Genomic DNA, 21,117 nt, shown 5'->3' on the forward strand with positions numbered 1-21,117 from the left:
AACACTATATTCTCACAACTTTCGAGTACATAGGTCATTGTACTTTACTGAAAGTGATTCGTATATGCTAATATTGTAGCATTTAGTAGCAAACCTTATTGTTCTTGTTTTTCTATTTTCTAAGTTAAAGTAATCTTGAGGTTACCTTCTGCTTTTAACGTATTTTGCTCAAAAGGGAGCCGGAAGCCGCTTTGAGGAGTCACCTGTTTTAACCATTTGTACCATCATACAGTAGAGTGTTGTCTTTCAGTCACTCAATAGACGTTAAAATGACGTCACATAAGGGACGCTTAATGTTGCGATTTGTACTGTCATGATGGCAGCAAAACGTGAACGTGCCATGAACCACGAGAAGGATTATGTACTCTGTAGGTTACAACAAAACATGGCATACGCATTTTACAAGTAAGAAGTGAAATATATGTTACTCTTTTTTATGGTTTTATTTACTCTTGAAGCATGATACTTTCGAGAACCCTGCGGACAAACATCGAGTTTATAAAGATAAACTAAATTTGTTCTTGATAAAACAAGAAAGACTGAATGAACGTTTAACACAACAACAAAACGTCGTTCACAACTTGTAGATACATTTAATAAAACTTTGAAATCTGTAGGAAGAAAAGTTTCACATGTGCAAAGACTTACTTAACTATTTTGGATCGACATTACTTAATACTGGTATTTTTTCTTTACTTGTTTAAGTTCTATGTTAAACTGTAAGAGGGCTATCTACGCCAGACGTGTATAATTTGGAAGTGGTATATCAGAGAGAATGCAGCTGGTTAACACCACCGTCCGCCAGCCCTTGTACTGCTCTTATCAGAGCTAATAATTGATTCTGACAGTCACTCTTATAAAGCACCCATACACCCAAAATGTGGAAAACAATTTATTATTATTATTATTGTATCTATGGTAATGTGATGTAAACCACACAGCCTGAGGTACACATTCTGGTACCCTAGCCACAAAGACATGCTCAATCTCTCTCTTAGATAGTTTCAGTACAATAGTTAGCAATAGTTTCGAGTCTAGTGTGAAGTATTCTACCTGGAATCTAAAGATATACATTGGTTTGGTTTTCTTTATTAAACTCACTTGATTGTTGACTTCTGGATAGACGACGTTTTAATCTCATTATTAAGATGTTTTGGTTGCTGACTACTGGGTGGAAGACGTTTAGGCCTTAATACTAACACATCTTGATTGTTGACTGCTAGATGGATGACGTTTAGGTCTCAGTACTAAAACATCTTGATGACTGACTACTTGGTGGACGACTGTTTTGTCTCAGTACTAAGACCTCTTGATTATTGACTGCTGTATGAACAACGTTGGTGTATTACACAGGCTTAACGATAAAAGTTATGAATGGTTGTGCAAAGGAAGTAAATGTCACTCTTTGAACAAACGGCTAAGAATTCTTTTATGTAGAGGAGCTCAATCCAAACGAGCCGTTTTTACATGTATATTTTTATCTACAAGTAGGTTTTCTCGTCATCACTGGTTAAGAATTCGTTAAATTAAGCTCATGATATATTTTTGATTATCAATTAATTTGTTAATTAAGTGGTAAGAAGCTCATTGTTTCCTCTCTTAACAACACTAGAAGGCTTTATCCTAGCAATAAGGAGTTCATTGTTACTTCCTTAAATAACACAGGATGATTTTATTTTAGCAAGAAGCAGTTTGTTGATTCCTTCCTAAACAACAGTTGGTGACTTTATCTTAGCAGCTTAAAAGCCAGTTTAAGGAGATAAAATGTCATCCCGAATTAATCTAGTGAATTTTGGTGTTTATTCATTAAAATATTCAAAGAAATAAATTCTAGACGCCATTGTAAGTAAGAACTGTTTGTTCAACTTATTTTGCTATTGTAATAATTCTCATATTAATATTCCCCATTGAATTGATCACTGGGCTTCTATTATCTGAAAGTATTCGTGTTGATAACAATGTAACTATGGCTTCCTGCCATATTCCCTAATATTAAACTAATGACTAGTTTAATGTTGGGTGTACTAAATGACTTTTAGGTCTCAGTACTAAGACCTCTTAATTATTGACTACCGAGTGTACTATGAATTCGTCTCAGTTATAAAACCTTTTGATTGTTAGATGGACGATTGTTAATTCCTATAGTAGTGATTGTCACTTTTATAACGCGCTCACAGATTAAATATGTGAGCAATATTTTGAGGTTGGAAAGGGACTCGAATTTGGTGCTGAAGACCTGAAATGTTACCCACATAGCCAACGACACATAAAGATTATTACATACACATTACAAACACCATATTAAAAGCAACTGTTTATAATGGAAGTGTAAAACTGTCAGTATTTGGTCGTGAAAGTTTTACGAAACACTATTTAAAATAGTAAACCCTAAAAGTATTTAACCCTGAATCAGAATGTTATTATTTATTTTATTTTCAAAGAATGAAAAATAACTGATTAAAAATGTTTGAATGTTAATTAATGTATGATAAGCCCATGTTTCACCCTACACGTTTAGCAGATTTGTAGAAAACAGATTATTTCTCTTTCCATCCGCTGACGGTTTTTTTAAAGTAATATATACTTACACGAAAAAAATGCACTTTTTAGAAGACTTACATGAAAATATTAATACAGATCAGTCAAGAAAATAAAGGGAAACATTTACGAAGAAAATAACACGTTTATTGGTAAAAATATATAACATTATAGCCCATAATTAAGCTTCTAATTGCGAAGAATTGTGCAGGGACTTCTTCTGAGAAATAACTCGTTTTAAGCAAGATAAGCAGCAGTCGAATGACAGAGATAACTTTTCACTTTTTCATTTTTGTGTTTGTCGATTTACTTCATGTGAAATAGTTTAAATGTGTCAAATTAACACATAGTAAATACAAAATGTAGTAAAAAAAATTAATGCGTTTCTAGGTGCAAGGACAGCCACAACAAGAAGGAAAGTCCTCGCAATAGAAAAGTTGACTTTCCAAATGATACGTCAGTAGGCGGATGGTTTTAAGTTTTTGAGTACATTCGTCCTGGTTCGTGCATTCACTATAAAAAAAATAACAATAATAATCGATTAATCATTCTGATTTAAAAAATCCCGTTGTGTTACTTGTACTGAATAACCTAACATCGTTGTAAACTTTACGATTCGATTATGTAATCTGTGTTTGTTTACTTATCCGAACTTTCGGCTGGTTTTCTACGTGAAACAAAAACAGTAACCAACCGATAATCATAAAAATTAGCAAGTCTTAGAATTTAAGAGTTCAGTTATTAAAAAAATACAAATATTATTAAATAGGAAGATATTACTAGTTAAGTTAATAATAAAACGTTGAAATTAAACATTGGATAAAACTTTGATTTGTAATATTTGTGTAATGAAGAGATAATTATAACTATGATTAGCCCCCAGTAGCCGAGTGGTATGTCTGGGGACTTACAATGCTATGAACCAGACTTTGGTAATCGTATAGGGCAGAACACTGAAAGCCAATTATATGGGTTTGTGCTTAACTTCAAAAAAAATAAAGCCAACCAGTTCATATGTTTTATGGTGAAACAATTGAAGAATTAGCATCTCGAGATGTAAGCTCGTGGAATTTCATATCTTTAGTGTAAAAATTAAAACATTATACAATACCTAATAACAAGCATGAGGAAAACAGCAATGAAACCATTCAACACATATTTTGGCATAAATTATTTATAGCATATGCTACGCTAAAATCATCCAAATGATTATTGTTAGCCCTATATAATTTTTCTCTTAGCGACAAGGTGTGGGAGGACGCTTTGCTTAAGATATTTAATATATTTTCTTTCTACTAATGTTATGCTCTTTCAAGCAATATTTAAGTTATTTGTACTGTTGCAATACACTTACCCACACTTGTGCTCCCAGACACATTGTTCGAAATTAACAGCAGAAGCCTGAACTATTATTCGAAATTCACCGTCCGCCGTGTAACCAAACCTGGGAATACATTTTTTAGGTTTCTTCTCGCAAACATCACTGGTTGGAACCCTGGACAACATTAAATAAATTAGGATCTTAAATCGTTTTTTTTTTTCTAAATAGAAAAAACAACTTTCGAGAAAGACAAAACAATGGTATTAATTACATTGATAGAAAGAAAAAATATACAAGGTTTTTTTGTAAATGTACAAATTTGTACATTAATCACGCTTCCCACGTGCACATCATTCTCAGGTGGCGACGGTGTATATTTAAAAGCTAGCTGTGTTTCTGTCACCGAAAAGAATGTAACAATTATCCAGTGATAAATGACAGTATGACCCCCTAACATCTGAAGGTGTAATCAAGACTTCACTGTGCTACAGTGCCTAATGTGACGTCAGGAAGATGATCGGGATCGCTGCACATTAAACTTCTCTGTGTAAGAGAAGAGCATCTCACAGCTGTTCATTTCAATGTAGGACACTATCAACAAAAGGAAGAAAGAGAAAACTGCAATCCGTTATATTTACCAGCCATTCGTTACTCCAATAAAGTAAAATGGTTCAATAACCAGTGAAACAGTACATATAGATGAAAACAATCGTAAGTCAGTATTTCTCATCAAACGAGAATAATTATAAATAAAAGATTGCCATAAAAAGAGTGATTTTATTATGAGATAATACGCGGCGTTTAATTGGGATGAATTTGGTCCAATAATTCTACTGAAAGGCACGGTAACTGCTATTCCCCAAAACAATACATCCCATAATTTATTAGTTATATCTCGCTGGTGAATGTTTTTTCATTGCTTCTTTCTACCTTGACTGAAAGAATTAGTGCAAACAGGTTATTCAGAGCCAACAAGTCCCCGGTCATCTCTCCTGGTCACTATCAAATAATCTTGAGCTAAGCTTAAAGCTAATTTCGACATCGTTTTCGAGTTCTGAAATCCTTGAAGTAATTAAAAATGATTTTATTTAAAGAACGATTTACTATTCATATCGAAACCAAGAGAAAATATATTTTTTCTAAAGGCTGATAGTACCTCCATATTAAACATTTATGGACAGATTGATTAGTTTTTATCCAACTTCTATGTGCATAAATGGTGTCGAAAAGTCAAGAAACACAGTTGTTTTGCAGTCTTTCTTGAATCAAATACACGACAGATATGACTTGGTTAAAACATGATAAAGTCGAGTTAATCTTGATTTTAATCCAAACTCCTTTACAATTACAACGATATTATAAGGAACACATTCTCAAAAATTCGTTGAAGTGTCTATTGTTCCAAACTTTTCGTACACCCTGTATTATTTATTTCGAAAAATAAAACTCACACAACGAAAACTATTAGCATAATAGTTACTTACGGAGAGCTGGGTAAACAGCGATCAAGTTGTGGACTGAAAAACAAAAAAAATTATTGCTTGAGCACTTGAGTGCTATAGATTAATTTTTAGTATTTGTTAAGAAATACATGTACATCTATCTACATTATATAGCAAGAAATATTAACAGTAACGTTTGTGAGTGGACTATAATTCAGCAATACGTTTATTAGGTCCTTTTGTAATTTACGCAAAGCTACACGAGAGATATCTGCGCCAGTATCCATAATAACAACTCTTACACCACTCTAGTAAGACGCATCAACGATCTTAAAGTGCAAGTAACCATATGTTAACATCGGAACCTCAACCCTAAAGTCAGACACTATAACCACTGGGCGTGTTAGGCCCTCAGTACCATTGAATGATATTTACTGTTATATTGTTTAACAGATCAGTTTAACAACAAAATGAAAACATCTGTAAATAAAATGAAGCAATACCATAGCTGACCTGTGAGCGGGAAATAAAAGAAAAGACATGTAGCTATAGCGTCATGGAAAGATTAGCAGCTATAGCGTCATGGAAAGATATGCAGCTATAGCATCATGGAAAGATATGCAGCTATAGCATCATGGAAAGATATGCAACTATAGCATCATTGCCAAATTATCCATTAAACTCGGAAAAAATGAAATTAAAGCTTATTATTTGTATAAATTGTTACATGGGTGTCTATTTTACAATTTGACCAAAATGTTGCCTCCCGGTTCAACAGTTGGCCTGAGGGCCTAAAACACTAAAAATTGGGTTTCGATACTCGTGATGGACAGAGCGTAGATTGCTCGTTGTGTAGCTTTGTGTTTAACAACAATCAAAAATAAAATAAAAATTATTTTAAATAGAGTTCTATATATAATTTAACCGAGGTTAGAAAAATTCAATCTAAATAATTTTTTTAAATGTCCAATTTGTTAGATACATTTATTTAAACAAAACTATGAAACAAGTACTTTATTAAAAATAAACAAATGTATCCTTTCCTTCCTTTCTGGTAAAATATGTAAGTAAAGCACCTGTGGGCCCAGTAAGATGCACAGTGGGATAGAGTAGATTACATTTAACCTGGTTGACCAATTTTGTCACATACATTTTCACATAGGAGAGTTCTTTATGAATTTGTTCGTTAATAAGGAACGAAACTGAAGAATTACATGGGTGAGTTGAGGACACTTTGTTTTTCGAACCCACTAAAACATGCTTGGTTATTTCGGTTCCGGATAACACTCAGGATGTGATATTTTGTCCATGAAATCTGATACATGTAACAAAAAAATCAAGGCAAAAGTGTGGTTTCAAGTTCTCAAACCTACAGTTCAAAACCATATTACTATTCACTGTCCACAACCTATTATGGACATTGTACATAAATTTTGTGATATAATTCGACTTTAAAAAATGTAAAAATTTTGTAACCACTCTTACTAGGTAAATATTTTTTACATTTACTATTAATTCTTCTTTTTGAAATTTTGCAGATGAAATTAAAAAGCGATATAAGCCATATACTGTGTAAAATGCGCGATGAATTAGTTATGTGATTACTTGTAATTCGTTTTCAAAGAATCTTTGTAACCTAGTAACTCGTGAAGAAACTTTGATCTTCTTCTGAACGTACTTCTTCATTAACTATGAAGATAAAATCTTCTGGTACTTTAACGATTTTAATTAGTTTGGTTTGAATTTCGCGAAAAGCTACACGAGGGTTATCTGCGCTAGCCGTCCCTAATTTAGCAGTGTAAGACTAAAGGGAAGACAGCTAGTCATCACCACCAACTCTTGGGCTACTTTTTTACCAACGAATAGTGGGATTGATGGTCACATTATAACGTCCCCACGGCTGAAAGGGCGAGCATGTTTGGTGCGAACGGGATTCGAACCCGCAACCCTCGGATTACGAGTCGAACGCCTTAACCACTTGGCCACATCAGGCCCGATTTTAAATGATTTGGATCGTGAAATCTTTAAAGTTAGAAGTTGAAATGTTTTCATAGCGTACTTTAAACAATTTTAAAATCTGTACGAGTGGATCCTCAGTTTACGAGTCTAAGATGTTCTACAGCAGTATATTTGAAAAGCCGTTTATAACGAAACTGAAATGTTCCTAATTTATAAAACAGATTTTCTGTCCATATAAAGTTAATACATTAACATAATAAAAGTAATATATGTCTGAAGAACAGATAATACCCAAAACGACACTTTTGAAGGCCACAGTCATTGAATAGTTTAATTAAGTAGATCATGCTATTTTTCTTTCTGCCAAGTACATGTTCGTCTTCGTCTTCGTCTTCGAGTTCTTCCACGGTTTCGTTTGTCTGAAGTACTTCTTTCACTACGTTGTCAATATGACTAGCAAAAAACAAACCATATTTATTGACAGCGACCACATGTATTGTTACTGCTAAAAAGAATATTAATATATTAATGATTCGTAAAGACCACCTTCGAAAAAACAAAATACTAATGAAGCTAGAGTTATAACAGATGCCAGTCTTCCTTTATCCCAGCAGTAATCTATCTTCAAGGCTCATAACACTAAAATAAACTTTTAGCTGATTGTACAGATTTCTACTTTAAGAGATGAAATGTAGCGGAAAACTGTGCGAGAAACAGTCGCAAGATGCACCTCAGAAACGACTTATATATAACAATAGCACTAGTAATGAACTTATCAATCTATATTCGTTTAATACAAGCTTTACCTAATCACACTGAAATGCTAATCATGTGAAACAAACTGCAAACAAATCGCGTTCTTTTTTGTAACAGCATGTATGTGAAGTAAACTAAATCGCTTATTGTGTTCACTTAACACTAAATTAGAAACAACAAAAAAAGATTTAACATGATTATTTATTACTTTAAAACAAAAGCTTAGGTCTTTACGATATAAGAGTAACAGACTGGTTGATTTTTTTATTAATATTCAAAATCCTAAATTAATAAATAGCGCAAGGCAAGTATTTCCTTTAGAAAATGTTTTTCAGGAAGCTTTGCAGTTGTTGTTGTGTTATTTTTAGTTTAAGAGTGAATTTAATTGAAGAATAGTAAATTCAAACTTACTCTTGAACACCCTTGGTTATTACGGGTTTCCTTCCATGGATAACTCCAACATTTAATGGTTCGTCACAAAGGCACAAAGGTGCATTGATGTCACTAACAACGTACGTCAGTGCCCCAAAGAGGACAAGCGTAGCAAGCTGAACCTATATATATATGTATATTTTTATATAAAATTACCGGTTTCGTATCATCTAAAATATTCTGCATTTTCTACTGCATGTTAAACTATGTAACATTTAAGGTGGATTAAAATTTATTTATAAAGTAATATTCAAAAAATAATGTTTTTCTTGTGATTTTCCACAACAATACGAAAATGAAAATATTTGGAAAACGTTTGTTCTAAAGTATTATATTTTCTCATAAAATACTTATTAGTGTGTTTGCTAACAAGTAATGGACTATTATATTCATTTCTGATATGAGATTTGTGCACATTTATTCTCAAACGTAACTTTTCTGCTTCCTCAACGTATATTTGCTTACAAAAAATAAAATATAATACATAAATAACATTATGTGAATTACAACTAAATCTAGAGTTTGTAAAAATATATTTTCTCTTCAGTATGGCCTCTAATACATTTATTGCGCATTATATAAACTTTCCCATCCATATAACAATTTAGTTTATTGCAAGGAAAAATACCTTCGTCACGTTTCTTTGCTTTATTTCTCTCATTTAGGATAGCATATATATTTTTAGGTTTTCTTCGTGATATGTGACTTGTTTATTTCCAAACTTAGTTTTGTATCTGAAATTATTTCTTCTTTTTTTTTGCTTCGATCTCATTAATATTAATTTTAACTCTCTCTCTCTCTATACCCAGGAGGGTCAGGTACACTAGACCTCTTCCTCCTTCCTTTTCATTGTTAGAGTGGACTTGTTAGTATATTTAAAGTAAATGAATGAGGGCCAGAGTGATGAACATAATTCAGGCCCTTTTTAGGGCAATGTCCATGTATATTGTTTTTTCAGATAATCTAAGTCTAGAACATAGGTAGCCTGTTTTATTTTAGCAGTAGTATATATATATATATATATATATTATTATTATTATTTATATATATATTTATCTTATATATTATTATTTATTTTTATTGCTATTGTATTGATTTTTAATACTTAATTTTAGCTTAATGATCTAATGTATAAATTAATCGGAGAGAGGTGTTTAGGTCTCTCTTATTATATATGCAATACCTGTCTAGTTCGCATAACAGCTAATATTTTCGCCAATTTTTATCGAAATATTTTATTGTACTATGTAGAAGCCTATCTGATATTGTTTGTGTATTTGAATATCTGTACATGAACTGTATATGAAACAATATAATATGCTGGTGATATTTGCCAATAATCGAAATTTCCGTGTTACACACAACGATATATTTTGTTTATTTGTACAGAACATTTCTTCCTTTGTTAGTTAAACTGCTAAGAAAACCTGTTCTACAGTTTGACAGGCAGCGCTAATTGGCTCTGTGATAGAGGTTCGAATTTTTGGCTGTTATGAGCATGGTTCGAATCCATTCCATACTACGAAATATTCCGCTCACTTTAAGTTGTGAATGCGTTACGAAGCTGCAGTTATTCTCTTAAATGGCTGCTTATTTCTTTTCCAGTAGTTCAAAATTAGGGACGGCAGCCTTAATCGTTTGGCCATAAGTACAAAACATAACGACCATGTTAGCAGCTTCACTAAAATTGTATGACTAAAGCTCTGAATGAAACATCAATAATTGTAACAAATGTATCAGAAAATCTTTCTTATGTATTCTAGCGAGTTACTTTGTTAGATAAAATTTTGTTTTCAAGGTTTAATAAAAGGTTTCTTAGGTTTAAAATTTGTGAAAAAAATCGTAAACTTAATCGTAAACGCGTCTCTTAATTTATTTATTTTGGATTCAAAATTAGAAATTGTTTTCTCTTTCTTTTATAATGAATAAAAATAATACTCAATAGTTATAATTAATTCGTTTTGGTTCACCATTATAACTGTTTTTTGGACCGAGAAGTCTTTGACACATGAGCATAATTCAGCATTTTTCAAATCCTGAAAATATATGTATTATTGAGATATTCATACAATGGAAATATTTTAGAAATTGTAATTGAATTAATAATTCCCTACGTATTATTGTACCATTTTAACTCACTTAATATGATTTTAGAGAACTCTCGAGTAATATAAATTTTTCTTTATTTTTCTTTACCAATTCTAATAATAAAAAGGGTGCGGAAAGAAGGCCTTTGTATTCATTGTTTAATAGTTAATGTGTGAAAACACTGCACACAAAAGAAACATATTTTCCCATTTTTGGATTCTATTTTAAACTCGAAGCGTGTTGTGGATATGAGCCAGTATGTGTTACTTTCTTGGATGATCAAATAATAGCCGGATGTTGTAGTTTTTATTACTGAAAGATTGTATGCACGTTATAATCATTGTGAGGCAAGTGGATAATGGAGTCAGTTACAGCCTGTCTGTGGTAGCTACTGGGAATCGAAACGCTCTACCTCCTGTTAAGTATTGTATTTATATCAGACGAGTCTCCGATTTAGTTTGTTACGTACTTTACATATTACAATTTTAAATAACCGGAAATTTTAACTTAGAAGCTAATTAAATGCTAATATACATCAACTTTATGATATTTACCAACAAGATTGTTAGACACAATTTTTTCTTAACATAAATATATTATAATATACAATCAACAATACTATTAATAATAATAGTTATTATAAATAATGGTTTATGTACAAAACGTTTACAAATTCACCAACGACGCTGAATCTTAGACGTGGTCTGGAACCGAATATCTCATCGACAGTTCACGATGAACGAATTAATTCTGTGTTTATATCGGTACAGTTTACTTCTCTCGCTTCTCGTGTATTAATTTTTCACGGATGAAAATACGTAATGCCCTTGTAGAAATATCAACGTCCGAAGTTAATTCACTGAAATTAAACGGTTTGTAATGTTCGAAATCTATAAAAATTCCTGGTCAAGAATCTGCACTTTCCAGATTAATAATTGTTGACCACGATTGTAAGTTTATAGTATACTAACTGTTGCAAACAACAATATTATAAAAAAAAGAAATATCTTGGTTCATCGATTTATAAACTTTAGACGAGGTTCTCAAAAGTTCAGTTGGCAACAATGTAATACATATATTGTTGATTCTTACACTCGAGGATCTTCCACAAATTTAGGGAATAGGCGTGACTTTCACAATACGCATTTAACAATATACGTTACACGCATTTGTAAATATATATTTAAGTAAAACAAACATCAATATTAAAATAAATACACATTGGTAAATTCGTTACACTCCTTAGATTAATATATATATTGATTTGGGAGAGGATCGTTCGCCCAAGAGAAGACCAGGGTAATTAAAGCAAGTTACCAACTTTATTTTAAGCAAGCCGTTAAACTTGGTTATGGTAACTGTGAATCTAATACCAGAAATTCAACTTGCGGCACATTACACATTATCTTATAACAGCAAGGCTTGTTTTGAATTTTGCGCAAAGCTACACGAGGGCTATCTATGCTAGCCGTCCCCAATTTAGCAGTGCAAGGCTAGAAGGAAGGCAACTAGTCATCACCACCCACCGCCAACTCTTGGGCTACTCCTTTACCAACGAATAGTGGGATTGATCGTAACATTATAACGCCCCCACGGCTGAAAGGGCGAGAATGTTTGGTGTGATGGGGATTCAAATCCACAACCCTCGGATTATGAGTCGAGCGCCTTAACCACCTGGCCATACTAGGCCTAACAGCAAGGACCAAACTTTTTCAGAAGAACTGCTAGATTTTATAAAAAAAACAGCATTGTTTATCGTTCATTAGAGAATAATATATATTTGACCAAAATGAATTATAGAAACAGTCAGTTCAGAAAAGAGAAAACGTATTAAAGTGAAAATGAACTACAAATAAAGTTGATAACTGTCTTTCATAAGAAGAGAAGCTATCTAAAGAAAGTAGAAATCTGAGAAAAAAACAATTAAAAACAAATTCCTACAAAATTGTTCAATGGCCAGGAGAAGACAGTAAAGGTCAATCAATGTGTTATAAGAAAGATGTTACAGAATCTTTGTTAGCCTTAGAGTTGTTCATCTAGAGTAGTGTTGTACTTTGCGTTATAACAAGCTTCTGTGGAGTATAGAAAGGTTAGTTTAACACCAGACACATTATTCCACATACCTTCAAATATATATCAACGATGTTTTCCCAAACCAAGTTTAAACAGACCAAACACCAATAAATGTTCGTTGGTGCCGCACCAAGAGAACTAACAGGCATATAGGATTGCTGCGATTCCAATTTCTTTGGCTGCTTTTTCTTATTGAAAAAGAGACTCTGAGTTCGAGGTGTGGCTTGATTCTTGTGAAATTTTTCATAGTAATAACCATGAGGGTTAGAAGATTGTCTTACATAATAATAGCCTTCACTTTGCTCAGTGTACTTGTCTCAGACCCGCTGCTGTTCTACATTCTCTGACGTACTAGCATTTCTGCTTCCGTGGGAAGCACTGAAGGATTCATTCTGTGTAATTTTGTTTAGTTTAACGACATATTCCTCGAATAATACATTTATACACGGCAGCAAACCATTGCCTCTCATAACACGCCCTGATATTGCCAGGTGGTTAGGGCGCTTAACTCGTAACCTGAGAGTCGCTGATTCGAATCTCCGTCACACCAAACATACTCGCCATTTTCAGCCGTGGAGACGTTATAATGTTACGATTAATCCCACTATTCGTTGATAAAAGAGTTGCCCAAGAGTTTGGCTGCGGGTGGTGATGACTAGCTGCCTTCCCTCTAGTCTTACACTATTAAATTAGGAATGGCTAGAGCAGATAGCCCTCGTGTAGCTTTGCGCGAAATTCAAGAACAAACTCTCATAACATTAAGAGTAGGAACACTCCGCCTCATTGGCATATGCAAAGCATTCGCATATGTTTAAGAGAGGAGTAATTACCAAATTACAATAGTAACCCGAGCGTTGACAATGTCTCTTCTTCACTAGCAGCTCAAAATTAAGAACGACAATGCGTAGACAGCCATTTATGTAAGGCTTTAAGCAAATTTTTTTGAGACTATTTATGTCAACAGTTAACTCTTTGTTAAAAACTACACATATGACATGTTGTGTTTGTATTAAAATTCTTAATTATTCATTACCTACAAAAAACAAAAATGATTGCAAATATAAATTAATAGCGTTTTGTCTGACACCTAAGTTGCAAGCAAATACTTATAAAGTAATCGATTAAAAGTGTTAACAATTTGTTTAGAGCAATAATTTTTACGATAACTTCGTCTTATTCCGTCACTTGCCTTACCATGTTGTTGTAGTATATATTTCTAGTAACATCACTTACCTTGCCCATTGCAATACTCTCTAATTTACGGCTAACTGTATGAACCGCTTCTAGAAAGAATAAGCGAAAATTACGATTTATATATTTTTTTAGTGGAAAGCACTTTTATTTATCCAATCACTTACAGTTATTTTGATATTTCTCATTTTTAACCAATGAGAGTGAGGAAAATGATTATTAACGACATCTAGTGCCACTGTTCTCCTTCACTTTGACCTTGTGTGACTTTGTCTTTCATGCAGGCCATTAGCCTAAGCGCATAATTAAAATGCAAAGCAAGAACTTTTTTCAATATTTTGTTCTTGTTACCAGTTACTGCTATGGAAGGTGTTCAAGGTTAATAAGGATCGAGATTGTCTCTAATAGTGACAAAGATTAGCAGTTCCTTCTGAGTACAATCACTGAAATCATTCTGGAAACGTGGAGTTTTAGAAATTTTCAAAAGCGTGTATTTCTTTTGTTCTGTAATCAACAGTCCGCCATTTTCGCCCTGGATGTGAATATTTAGATATTTAAATTCTCCTTTCCAGTGCTTTTAAACACACAAACACATATGTATATTTAATTTTCATCATTGTATAAGATAGAAATAATATATATTATTGTTGTTGTTTTTCTTAGCAGAAAGCTACCTAGTAGATTATCTGCGCTCTGTCCACCTCTGGAAATCGAACCCCACATTTTAGCGTTGTAACTCCGAACCTACCGCTGTTGCACCGGAAGGGGCAAAATAATATACAAAAATCCAATAAATTATTAACTATTTATATGTTAACAGTCATTTACTAATGTTTCCAGGCTCTGTATTCTCAAAACTAGGAGGAAAAAAATAACATACTTGTATTTAAGATGGATTATGGTCATTCGATTTTTATTTTCTGCTACGACCATCCATCCAGTTTGGTAAATAAATTACAGTGGCAAGAAAGGCTTTGCAATAAAATCACCATTCATTGTGTTTGGGAGGCCCGGCATGGCCAAGCGTGTTAAGGCGTGCGACTCGTAATCTGAGGGTCGCGGGTTCGTATCCCCGTCACACCAAACATGCTCGCCCTTTCAGCCGTGGGAGCGTTATAATGTTACGGTGAATCCCACTATTCGTCGGTAAAAGAGTAGCTCAAGAGTTAGCGGTGGGTGGTGATGACTAGCTGCCTTCCCTCTAGTCTTACATTGTTAAATTATGGACGGCTAGCGCAGATAGCCCTCGAGTAGCTTTGCGCGAAATTCAAAAAACAAACAAATCATTGTGTTTGGGAAGTTTGGATCATATCGGTAATGACAAAGTAACAGTATTTAATCCTGAAAAGTAAACAAACTGTAACTGCAGCTACTCCTCCTATAACTTCCTTGATGTACATATATTGCTTCCATTGCGTATTGCGTTCATTAATTCAGATATATATATAACCTAAAACACAGCATTAGAGCCTATGATTGACACAGTTTACTTGTTTTGAAACCTGGGAAAAGAAACTGTAATTTTGATTATAATAATATCTGACATAATAAAACGATTTATTTTTGGAACACTTCACTTGTGTTTTTTACATTTTCGAAGTACCAAAAGTATCTGCTACAATCATTCAATTATTCAAGAAGTTCGATGTGAATTCCAGTTCTCTCGGAACTTGTTATTGATCAAGCAATCTTTGTCACTTTAACCTAATATGAACACCTGCATAGTTTAAATTGCTTGCATAATAGTCTTTTTTCGCTTAACTATTTCAGAACCGTAATTTTTTATTATCAAACTATATTAGTGACAGGTTGTACACATCCCAGATATTATTACCACTAATAAAGCAAATGTGTTAGTATTTATACAGTCACGTGTTTGAAAAATAAAAAACGTTCTAATTATAACACACTAAGATATTTTTATTTGTAACAGGCTAGTTATGTTGAAGATGATAACACAGTCAAATAATATTGATCGAAACAGATCAACTGTGCGAAAAATGATAGCACAATACTTTTAGTAGGAATGGGCCAGATATGCTATACAAATTAAAATATCAAACATATTACACACAATATATAAACAAAAGTTTACAAGTACTTTATACACCATTGACTAGTAAACAAATCAAGTATTGAGTAACAAGTCACCAAAACACCTGAAAAAGTCGGCAGAATAAAATAAAAAATTTCACAAAACCCACAGACTGAATAATGTTACTGGAAAGACGTAGCTCTCTCTTGCCTTGGTGTTGTGGAAATCTAAATACACAGGATTGAATAACATTACACTCACAACTTTAGATAAAAGCGTTTTTCTTAGTTGTAATTATACCCTTGGTAACAACAAGCAATAAAAATAACCATCTTGCAACACTACTAATGAACTAATAATATGTAATTAGCCATATTCTATGATTACAAGCACACTCTGTGAGTTTTCAATTAACAACCCGCCCTGATATCACGTGTAGGTGCAAGACTGCTTATATGCACGGACTATGTGGTCAACCTGCAGCTGTGTCAGCTGGATAAAAAACAAACATGGGTTATGTAGATTTTCTAAGTCTACTTTCTAACTATAATTATAATCTAACCTGTGAAAGCAAAGTTTTCAGTTCTATACATTTGATTCGATGGTTCTGTGTTGGACAAAGCAATTATATCATAGAAATTGGTGCCTATGACGTAATTCTCCTATGTGAGGACAAACGTTACTGTTGCCCTAGTCTGAATCGGTTTTGCTCGAGCAGTTTGGATTGAAAACATAATAAAAAGTTGTATAATTTACCTTTACATTTTTCTCAAACTAAGTGGGACCTATTAACATCTAAGGCTGAACTTGAAACAGTACGATTTTTAAAATATGCCTTTCAATGAAATAAAACGAGAGAAAAAAGAAAATATTATATTGATTACCTTGAATATTCTCTGTCCCAGCGAAGAGAGCATTACTACAAGAATAATGTTAGAAACACTAATGCTTAATATGGAAAATAAGCCTTGACCATTAATTCAGCAAAGGAAAAGCTGACACCCTAGTTAGGTGGCAAAAAAACTATAGGGAAGACTACCAGCTAGAAAATATTGACACTTAGCTCTAAAAGCTTTACAAGAAGAGGTATAGAACCTGATCACTCTTGAGACTTAGCAACAAAAAATAAATAAAAACACCATAACACAAATATAAAAATATTTTAAATAAAAACAATTAGAAAGCATAAGGTGCAATGGAAATACCTGGTAATATGATTGTGCTTGTAAAAACAAATATTCTAGTGACAAAATATTTAAAAATTGTTACAGAGGAACTAGTTATTACTTGTCAATAAATTATAACACGTGTTAGTGAGTATGGTAATAACAACATATTAAGATTTTATATTTCAGGTTTGAAAGCAGTTATATACGTGTCCAGATGTGATTTCTACGTGTTAAACCAACTGTGTTGTCTATAGTATATAAGTTATATAATTGTTTTTCACGGTTTCGGAAGAGGTGAGAGTTACACATACAACGGACATCTCACAAGTGAAACTTACAACTTTGGGCAGTAAACTTATAAAAAACTATCATTATTCTCAAGTTAATAATAAAAGTTTTCTTATTAGCTGGAAAGTAAAGATAATTTTTCCCAAACATTATTGTCAGAATGTCTAAATCCCTCCATTATGCACTATAAATTCTGAAAAGCTGTAAAATGTACTGCATGTGTAAAAACATCCGTGAATGATGCATAATACCATATAAAAAGTATCTGAAAGCAATGTATAACACCTAAGTATGTACAAAAAGTACCTGTCAGTGGTGCATAACACCGTGTATAAAAGGTACCCGTGAGTGATGTATAACACCTTCAAATAAAGCTTGTCACATAAATTCGTAAAACATATCTTACTTGCATCTTAGAAAGTATAATTCCAAGATAAAGAGATTATCTAGACGTTTCTAGCTTTACAGATAATCAATAAACTCCTAAGAATTTGGATTTGATATGCATTGCATGTAACAACCAGAAACTGTCAGATGATGAATAGTTTTATAATAAAGGGTATGTTATCATACTAAACGTATGTTACGTATTTTCCACTCGTCCACTCACTAATAAGTCGAAGACTTCTGTTTTTCACTTACCTCGTGGTTCATCAACCCTCAGCCATTTCAGTAAAACCTGACAAACTTGTCCAATTCAAGATAATACAAGCTTTCTTTTAGTAACTGATTTGCTGTTGAGATATTCTGGAAAATGAAACTAGCATTACACATCTAAGCATATTTAGAGTTGATACGTGTATTTGTTTGTCTGTTTTTCTAGAATTAAGCACAAAGCTACACAATGGGCTATCTGTGCTCTGCCCACCACGGATAAGACCACAGACATGAAACTGTGAAACTGGGGGGGCGTTTTTTGATTAGCAACGAATCAAGTTTGCTTTTTATTTGAGAAATATTTCATACAAACAACGATTAAAACGCGAGTATTTTCCTTAAAATGAACATTACACTAAATAGAATTAGTGTGAGCGAAACACTAAAAAACTTACAAATTATAAAATATTTTCGTGAGGTACGGATTATCTGCCCTTACCAAGAACCCACCAATTAAAAAAAGAACTTTTTACGCTACGTAATTTCAACTGAAGATAATAATATTGTTTTTTCACTGTAATAATAAAAAGTGTAATTTATGATCATTAAATTGAATTGCAATAAACAATATAATAACGCAACATGAGGGTTCAATACTTTTCTGTCACTAATATTTTCATTATAGTTCGATCAGCTATGTTTATCTTTGACAATAATTTTTATATCGCGACGTACTTCCAAACAGACTATCTTCGAACACGTTTAAATCAGCCAGAAAGTCATATATGAAATCCACAACCATATTTTTATTGTTATCCTTCTTGGTTCTACAATAATATTTCACAAACAGTTATATTTAACAACATTTTTTAAAAACAGATTCCATGCTTTCCTAAACCGAAATAAATGTTGAATAAAACTTAAACAGGAAATATCTAATACGCTAGAGGTCACACAATCGCAGTTGTTCAGGAAATTTGGTGACAAATATAATGCTTAGACCACCACTATATACGTCGTATGCCAGCCGTTCTGATGAGATCTGGTATTATAACAAAGGCCCCGTCGGCACTAGATATGGCATATTTAGTAGTTCTGAGATATTTTTAAATGTTTAGTTGCTTGTGTATGGAAGTACATTATGTTAGTATAATAGTAAAATTATAAACAATTATTTATAAGCATAATGAAATGTTTTTAGTTGGAAGAAAGATCCTACCTGTTTCGACAGAACACTGATCTGTCTTTTCCAGGGTCAATGTTCTCTTTAATTACTTAAACATATAAATCCCCCCTTCCAAAATTAAGACTACTTCATTGTGCTTATAGATCAATGTGTGCCAATTGTGGTTGTTCGTCGTGGGCTGAAAAAGAAGATTCTAATTTGTTGTTGTTTTTAATTAAGCACAATGGGCTATCTGTGCTCTACCAACCACGGGTATCGAAACCCGGTTTTTAGTGTTGTAAGTCCACAGACATACCGCTGAGCCACTGGGGGCGATCCTAATTTACTTACGTTTAATCTATTTTTATTTTACTCTTAATTACTTTATCATGCATCGGAAAAGCTTGTTTCTTTTTATTTCTAAATGTTTTGGTTTATTTTGTAATAACTTACAACTGTACCTGTTACTTCTTATTGTCTTTAAAAAATGAATTTACGGCAAGGGAGGGAAAAAATAACGCCAAATAAATAACTTTTGCTCAAACTGCGATTTTTTTATATCTTGTTAGCGCAAAATACCATTAGTTCAATACCTTGTAAGGTATAAACCCTATACTAACAAGGATAGTGCAAAAAAAGAGAAAGCTTACAAAACGTGTTATTTATGAATAACATGTTACCAAAGCCACACCTCCCATGCACGTGATCCTGAACTGCTCCAACTGCAATTTTTGTTGTAATGAGCCTGTGTAGAAAATTATTAAAATCCTGATGGCGTCGATATTGAAAAAAAAAAAAAATTCTTGACGAACGTTTTACATGTTCTCCATTGTACGCGGACTACGACTTCGAAAATAATGTTTAATTCAGTAGACCAAAAGTATGCAAGCCCATACGTGCTCCAATGGGTAGCTGGATGTAGTTTCAGAGTATGTTGCTGTTCTAAGTAAAACATTTCTTGTGCGAGATTTTCCACTTCTATGAAGAACACTGAAGGACTTCTTTTGTGGAAACGTTGTATTCATTGACTCTACATCATTTAACATTGTCATTGTACGAAAAATTTATTTTCAGACGTATTTTTCACCACCAGTTCTACCACCATGCTCAACGTGCACTGGGAACAACATGAAATAATACTACTTTGCGTAATGTGTTACTTACACAAACAAAACACACGTAGCAGTTTTGTTTGTCGTGTATTATGAACACAATACATTGCTGTTCTTTGAGATACACACATATATTTTTTATTTTGTACAGTATATATAATTGTTTCTTGTGTGTCATATATTTATATACATTTAACAGAATATATCTATGTTCTTTGATACCTACGCCCTCGCACATGTATATTTTATGAGCATATGGTTAATAGATTTAGGCCTACTGTTCTCTAAAAACGTTTGAACCGAAATTGTTGAAATTACATCACGTATGATATTATAGTGCACTAGTGTTTGTGACGGATTTACTTATATATATATATATATTAATATAAGTGCTTGTTTAGATTAAATTTATATTTAGAAATGTACATAACTTATACCCTTAAATGTGTATTGCAAAATTCCCACTTATTCACTAAAGTTGTAAAAGATTTTAGAGTGTAGGAATCACTAGAATATATGCGTAAGTAAATATTAGTGTATCGTCTATATTGTTGAGCAGGCTGAAATTTTTAGAAATTCTCCTCACACCTATAAATATAACCAACGCGACGCGCCAGAGACAGTACATATTATTGGTTTGCCCACAGTTGGTATAGTATATAAACCTCGGAAACTATAATTGTGGTGAACGCTTATTAATCGAAAACTTCAGATATTTAACAAGAAACGTTTATAAACTTCGAACATTAAAAACCATTTAATTTTATTGGATTAACATTGGACATTAGTATACTTATGAAGACACTGTATAACTTCAGCGGTAAAAAACTCACGTGTAATCAACGAAGAACTCACTGTTAAGTGAATTGTTCCTACATCAACTCCAAATTAACTCCCTCATCGTGAACCCTCAATAAGATATCAAGGAAGTTCCAGACCACAAAGAATATC

At 32.9% G+C, this 21,117-nt stretch overlaps 1 protein-coding gene across 1 annotated transcript; it reads right to left on the minus strand.

Annotated features, from left to right (window-relative positions):
- Window positions 1-2,663: 2,663 nt before the first annotated feature.
- Window positions 2,664-13,979, minus strand: LOC143232043 (coagulogen-like). Its single transcript, XM_076467054.1, has 6 exons — window positions 13,843-13,979; window positions 8,428-8,570; window positions 7,552-7,713; window positions 5,344-5,376; window positions 3,893-4,033; window positions 2,664-3,051 (listed from the first exon to the last, which is right to left on the minus strand). The coding sequence occupies exons 1-6, from the start codon at window positions 13,849-13,851 to the stop codon at window positions 2,925-2,927; spliced, it is 615 nt and encodes a 204-aa protein (XP_076323169.1). The 5' UTR covers window positions 13,852-13,979; the 3' UTR covers window positions 2,664-2,924.
- Window positions 13,980-21,117: the final 7,138 nt, after the last annotated feature.

The sequence above is a fragment of the Tachypleus tridentatus genome, chromosome 11 (assembly GCF_004210375.1).
Source record: "Tachypleus tridentatus isolate NWPU-2018 chromosome 11, ASM421037v1, whole genome shotgun sequence".
NCBI classification, from domain to species: domain Eukaryota; kingdom Metazoa; phylum Arthropoda; class Merostomata; order Xiphosura; family Limulidae; genus Tachypleus; species Tachypleus tridentatus.